The 6028-nt window shown below is 38.3% G+C and overlaps 1 protein-coding gene across 3 annotated transcripts in view; it reads right to left on the minus strand.

Moving 5' to 3' along the window:
* Nucleotides 1-3949, minus strand: part of ccdc146 (coiled-coil domain containing 146) — a 49871-nt gene extending 45922 nt beyond the window's left edge. The window contains exons 1-2 of one of the 3 annotated variants that reach the window (XM_025057431.1): nt 3121-3949; nt 1767-1972 (exon numbers count right to left, since the gene is read on the minus strand). In XM_025057431.1, coding sequence (XP_024913199.1) covers nt 1767-1972; nt 3121-3184 — 270 coding nt within the window. In that variant the 5' untranslated portion in view covers nt 3185-3949. The other 2 variants (XM_025057430.1, XM_008315782.3) reach the window with 2 other exon arrangements.
* Between the last annotated feature and the right edge of the window lie 2079 nt (nt 3950-6028).

A 6028-nucleotide genomic window follows, 5' to 3' on the forward strand; every position in this document is an offset into this window, starting at 1 on the left:
AAAGCCTTTGCTCTGCATAAAATCACTAAGGAAAAACTTTCGGTTTAGATTTCCTCGGGGGCTAAAGCATTCATCCTCAACTACACCTGCACACTAAAAAAGACTCAAAGTCCCACAGAAGTTTTAATGCAGTAGGTGTTGAGAAGAAAAAAAATAATTAAATGTGCCATTATTTTTTTCATTCTGTGGTGTGTATGTGTGTGTGTGTGTGGCCCCAGAAATGTTGTATTCCAATCATAACAATAAAAGAAAATGGACTATTAACGATGATGGACTAATAAAAAAAGAAACCACACAGTGTAAAGGGCAGCCTCCTACAGGAGCTGTAATATTATACGGAGGGTTACCGACAGAGATTTTTCAATTCTTCTCTGACATTTCCAGTTCCTGTTGTGCTGCCTCTCGCTATAAACCCAGCCAGGACACACAGCGCAGCACACAGAAGTAGTAAAAACTAATGAGCTATCATTTTTCTGCACTCCAAATGGCTTCATAATTAACAGCAACCACTCATGTGAGGTATACGAGAGCTGATGTTACAGTTTTGTGCAGGATCTTGGGTTCTTTTTGCCTCTGAGCCAGGGTCGGAATCAAACTTAAAAGGGTCTGCAGACGACGAGGCAAAGCAAGATTTTTATTTAAAGTCTCTAAGTGAAGAAGTCAATTTGCTTCTGTGACATTGATTCAACTACAGCAGGACATGTCATTAATGTCCCATCATCCAACACAACATAAAGCATCCTGGTCTAAATATATGATAACCTGAGATAAATTTGTACTGGCTCAATTCCTTAGTACGTTGTGCATGATGGATGAGTTTGCAAACTGTGCTTGACAGCAGCCACAGACAGGACGTTGCTGTGAAATTTATGAATATACGTATTAAAAACCTTTTTTTTCACCCATAATTTGGGTGCACTGGACTACTGCACAGCCCTTGAAGCCAAGCACCAATTTTCATGTTAAAAAAAGGACAAAAAAAACCCCTCTTTTCACTTGTACAATACTGCTACCTAACGTTAGAAAGCGGCATAGCATCATTTAATCCATTTTCTACACTGTGAATGGGACCGGATGTGTTAAAGTTGAGGATGTGTATAGTATTTATTTTATTTTTTTGAGAGGTTACGATAGCTTTTATATATAAAATCATGGTTCAAATACAAAGTACAAAGTGTGATGATTGTTGACGAGGGCCGTGCATTGTCGTGACCATTCATGGTGAAGATGTGCGTATTTGCAGCATCGTTTTTTGTAATATATGGATCTTTTCTATCGCTCATATTCAACCGTCATGCCAAAAGATATGCACTTTTCTATATAAAAATATATATATTAAAAAATATGAATAAAGTTCAAGGCTGTGTACATTGCAGTGTTTGGTAGTTTTACATAACATTGATGCCATTTTGCCTACTTTCCCAGCATCTTCTGTATGGAAGCAAACTTTAAACGAGTGTATACGTGTGTGTATACATGTTCAGCATGAGTAGAAACTCTGAAGTGTCTGCCTTCTTGTATTGTGGGTGTGAAATCTGAGGGATAAGAAGATGTCCGCTCATTTAGGAAGGGATCGAGAGCAACATGAGAGGGAAATTACGCAGGATTTCTGTCTAAACTGTGGGCCAGTCACTTTAATGTCTGTACACTGTATGTGAAGATCAAGCTAATAAACTGTATTGTGCTCAGTCATGCAATGATTTCCATTTCCCAGTATTTCTTCCCAGCATACAAGTTAGTCAGTTAACATCACTGTGTTATCTTACCTCATCAATGCACCGGGAAACAGGACAAACACAAACATCGGTGCTGACTGGAAGCTGCTCTTCTGGAAGCGAAGCATCAGGTGCAAGTGCCACAAGAGGGAAGTCCTCCTTCATCCCCTCTTCCTCCTCCTTGTTCTTCACCTGTTCCCTCACCTCCATTTCACCTCTACTGGATGTCATGCTGACTTCCTCTTCAGACAGACTCACTGAAGATCAGACAGAGAGAGAGAGATATGATAATGAAACAAATACTTAAAATAGAGACAGTCTTTTCAGCCGTAGCATTTGTCAACAACTATAAGAAATGTAAACAGTCTTTTCAGCCGTAGCATTTGTCATCAAATATAAGAAATGTAAACTAATAGAGAACTCAATATGTTATGTAAAAAAAATATATGAGTCATAAGTCATATGAACATCCTCCCATATTGTGTTTTTTCAAATGTATCAAGTTAATTGCATTAATGGGCAAATAAAATACTGTATGGTAGATTAAACATTTAAAAGTTATCTATTAAGTATGCTGTTAAGTTATGTTAGCAAAAACAAACAAACAAACAAACAAAAAAAAAAGGTTTAATGGATGTAGCTTACAAGAAGAAGAAGTGTAAGTCCAAAGTGTTTTACGCCAGTTTGAGTCATTTTTTTTTTCTGTAGCCCAAAGTCACAAAACACATTTTGCCTAAAAGGACTTTTCGTTTTTTAACTGAAATTACAATTAAGACCATCCACCTAAAACAAACCTGAAACCGCAACCAGGCAGCTAGTATTATATTGAGTTTAAAATAATAATGAAAAGAGTAGCATAAAAGTTTATAAATATTAAAAACAGAGTAGCATAAAAGTTTATAAATATTATTAAAATTATTAACATCATGTTAAAAAACAACAGTTTGAAATATCATTTTTAATCAAATACATAGGTAAAAAAACACAAAAACACGTCTTATTGGACTAAAGACGACAAGTAAGTGATACACGTGTTTACACGTCGGTGTTTAATTTACGTTTCCCTTTTTAATTTAATACTATTTTTAAATTATTTTGACGTAAATTAAATATTTTTAAGCGTTATATTTAGAACGAGTAATCGAGTGCGAAAGAAGCCTATCTACTTTGTTTGTTTATTTCTTTTGTTTGTTTTGTTTTTCATTCTTTAAAAAACAAGAAACGTCTGTAAAAGTCTTACTTTTGAATGTCTTCACGCTTTACTTTCCGCCTTGACGACGTTTCCTCTCAGTGAAATAAAAATGTGTCCGTACAGAGTTAATTTGCAGTGAATTTAAATTAAATTGAAAGAGGGAAAAAAAATCACAGTTTCGACTCGGATGGCTTAGTGTCGTGTTGTGCTTACCATAGTAACGGCTCAACAGGTCCCCAAAACTTCCGGTGGAATCTTTGTAGCGATTTCTACACATGGGAAATAAAACAACCCAACACCGTCGTCAGCTTACACACAAAAAAGGTTGTTGTTTTTGCATCTTTGTTTTGTAAAATTGATAGTCACGCATTAAAATATTCCTGTTTGTACTTGCAGAGACTGGCCACCAGATGGGAGTAAACAGTCGTTTAACGGTAACTTCCGGCGCACATTTACTGTATACGTAATTTATTGGACTGAATAAAAGACCCGCTGGATGAACACGACGAATCACTGGGCAGTGAAAGCACTGAAACTGAAAGTGGATTCATCTGACCTGGATCCAAGGTGAAAGTGATGGCGATGATGGTTACAGTAACGTAACACTGCTGTTCTCCTTGTCACCTTTTTTACCACTGATTATTCTGGAAGATACTGTGACCGACAACTCAACCCCATGCAACAGCTGCATGCTGGGATCTCAGTCAGCCATGTATGTGTATGTGTGTGTACTGTATGTATGTGTGTGTGCCAACATGTGTGTGCACACAATCTGTATGGATGGGATACAGGCTGTTCTGATAAAGACGTGATATAACTGCTAAAAAATGCTGCGGGCCACCAAACAAACAAGGAGCTCCATATGGCGAAGGCTCGAGTCGCTGTCAGCGATGTATGATGGGAGAATGTTCCGGATCATATTCCATTAAGGTGTGTTACTGAGCTGCCGTCCTTGAAGAACTCTCTCTCAGTTTGTGCGGTACCAAGATATTCATCTACCGGGCCTTTGGTGGCGACAAGGCATACAAATGAAAATACAAATGTGTATTTCAACAGATGTCGACAAACAGACTATCATATTTTCGGGACTATAAGTCACTCCGGAGTATAAGTCGCACCAGTGCCCTCTAGCGGCCGTCAGTGTGAAAATAACAAACGTAAATTTTCAGTGGTACAGGAGAAGCAGATACTGGTGCACAAGCCTAGAGTGCCCTCTAGTGGTTGTCAGTGTGAAAAATTAAAGTCTTTAAATAACCCCAGTGAATTCACATGCACATCAGATACGCGTTGAAAGAAAACAACCACAAGATGAGAGAGCAATAAAAACATCACATAAGGCTCTCTTTTAGGGCTCAACACCTTAGTAAACCTCCAAACCTATGCAGTAGTCTGGATATTCCAACAGATAAGTCCCAGTTTTCCTGCTTTGAAAAACCACTAAAATAAGATTGTGCACAAGGGTGTATTGCCATTTTTGGAGAAATCAAACATTTTGTGCCTATTTTTAGAGCGCAGCGTCAACCTTCTGATTTGTTGACTGTGAAGGCCACGGACATTTTATCTTTTTTTTTAAGTTTTATAAAATGACAACACTCTAAAAAAACTTTTTTCCCCCCAAATTTTCCTGTTCTGGGTTTTTTTTCTCTCCTGTACAGTTCACAGTAAACTCTGAGAAGTTGAAGCTTTAATGCATCACAGATGTGGACGTTAACGGTAAATCCAGTTACCAGGGCACGCAGCTGAAGTCAATACTTGTGTAACATTCTCAGCAGAAAATAGAAAAGCAACACACTGTACTGTATAAAAACTGACCAGAGATTTTTACACAACAGTAAAACATGGACCTTGGTGCTTTATAACAACTGTTCACGCTCACATTCACACCTTTGCTCAATTAGGAGTCACTAGTGAAAGACTTTAACCAATCTGGAATCCATTTGTTTATTTTCTACCACTCTATCAATCCATTTTAGGGAAACTTCGTCAGTCCATCACAGGGGCGCAAATAGAGACACAACCATTCACACTAAAATTCACACCTCAAGTCAGTTTTGAGTAACTTGTGAATGGCTTAAATCAGTCTGGAATTGATTCATTTTCTACCACACTACCAATCCATTGTATGGACACATGAACTTGCACTAAACCAATGCTTTGAAAATTGTTAACAGATTAAAGTTCAGTAAATACACTCTGATTTCATAACTGTTTTCAAATCTGTCAGCCATCCCCCGCTTAAGAAACACGTCTGTAGGCGTTCTGAAATGATAACATCCGTCTCAGAACCTTTTGACTCAACCTAGCATTGTTCGACCTTTTCTGGTCCGTGACCGTTGCGTAAGTCAAGCTTATGGAAAAAGTCCAGATCTGTGTTTTACAGCTGGATCGTGGTCACAACAAATACAACCTGTGGGTCAGAGGTAATTTTTAAAAGCCTTTCTTTTCTCCAAGATCCTGCCTTTCATGTCTGCTGGGCCTGTTTTAAACATCACCATTTTCTCTATCACACACACTCACATGGTTTTTCCCATACCCGTCGGCTGCTCCTATAGTTCGTGGTCCTTCAGACAAAGCGTCTGTAGACAGTTCGTAAAAGGATTGTTTAAAGTCTCTTTAAGCTCTGAGACCAACTTTTATAGATGCTGAAATCATCTGTGCCCTTCCATCACACAAGGTGTATTTAAACTCTATTATTATTAATGCATCAGGCGTAGCTTAAAAAACAGCCATTCAATGGAACTATTACTGTACTGCACTTGAATGTACTGTAATAAAAAAAAGAATCAAACGTCACATCCTAAATATTTATGTCCTGTAAATATTTCAGACTTTATTGCCTGATGTTTTTTAACATAAATCAGGCAGAACATGGGTTTTTTTTTTATATACGGGGCATCTGGAAAAGTGGTGGTTCTGATGTCATTCTCCAGAGTCGGCAGTGCTTCTTCGTGCTGAATCCAGGACACATTGTTGCACAGTGTGTCAGCGGGCAGAGCAAAGACCCCAGGGTGCTGTTTTTTTTACCACAGACTGACTGACTGTCGTACCCCCTTCTGTGCTGCTCTGAGAACCATATGCAGCTGTCAGCACTGCCTGTGTTTTCAGTGTGTCTCTAAGCCCT

This window comes from Cynoglossus semilaevis, chromosome 8 (genome assembly GCF_000523025.1).
Source record: "Cynoglossus semilaevis isolate Cse_v1.0 chromosome 8, Cse_v1.0, whole genome shotgun sequence".
NCBI lineage: Eukaryota > Metazoa > Chordata > Actinopteri > Pleuronectiformes > Cynoglossidae > Cynoglossus > Cynoglossus semilaevis.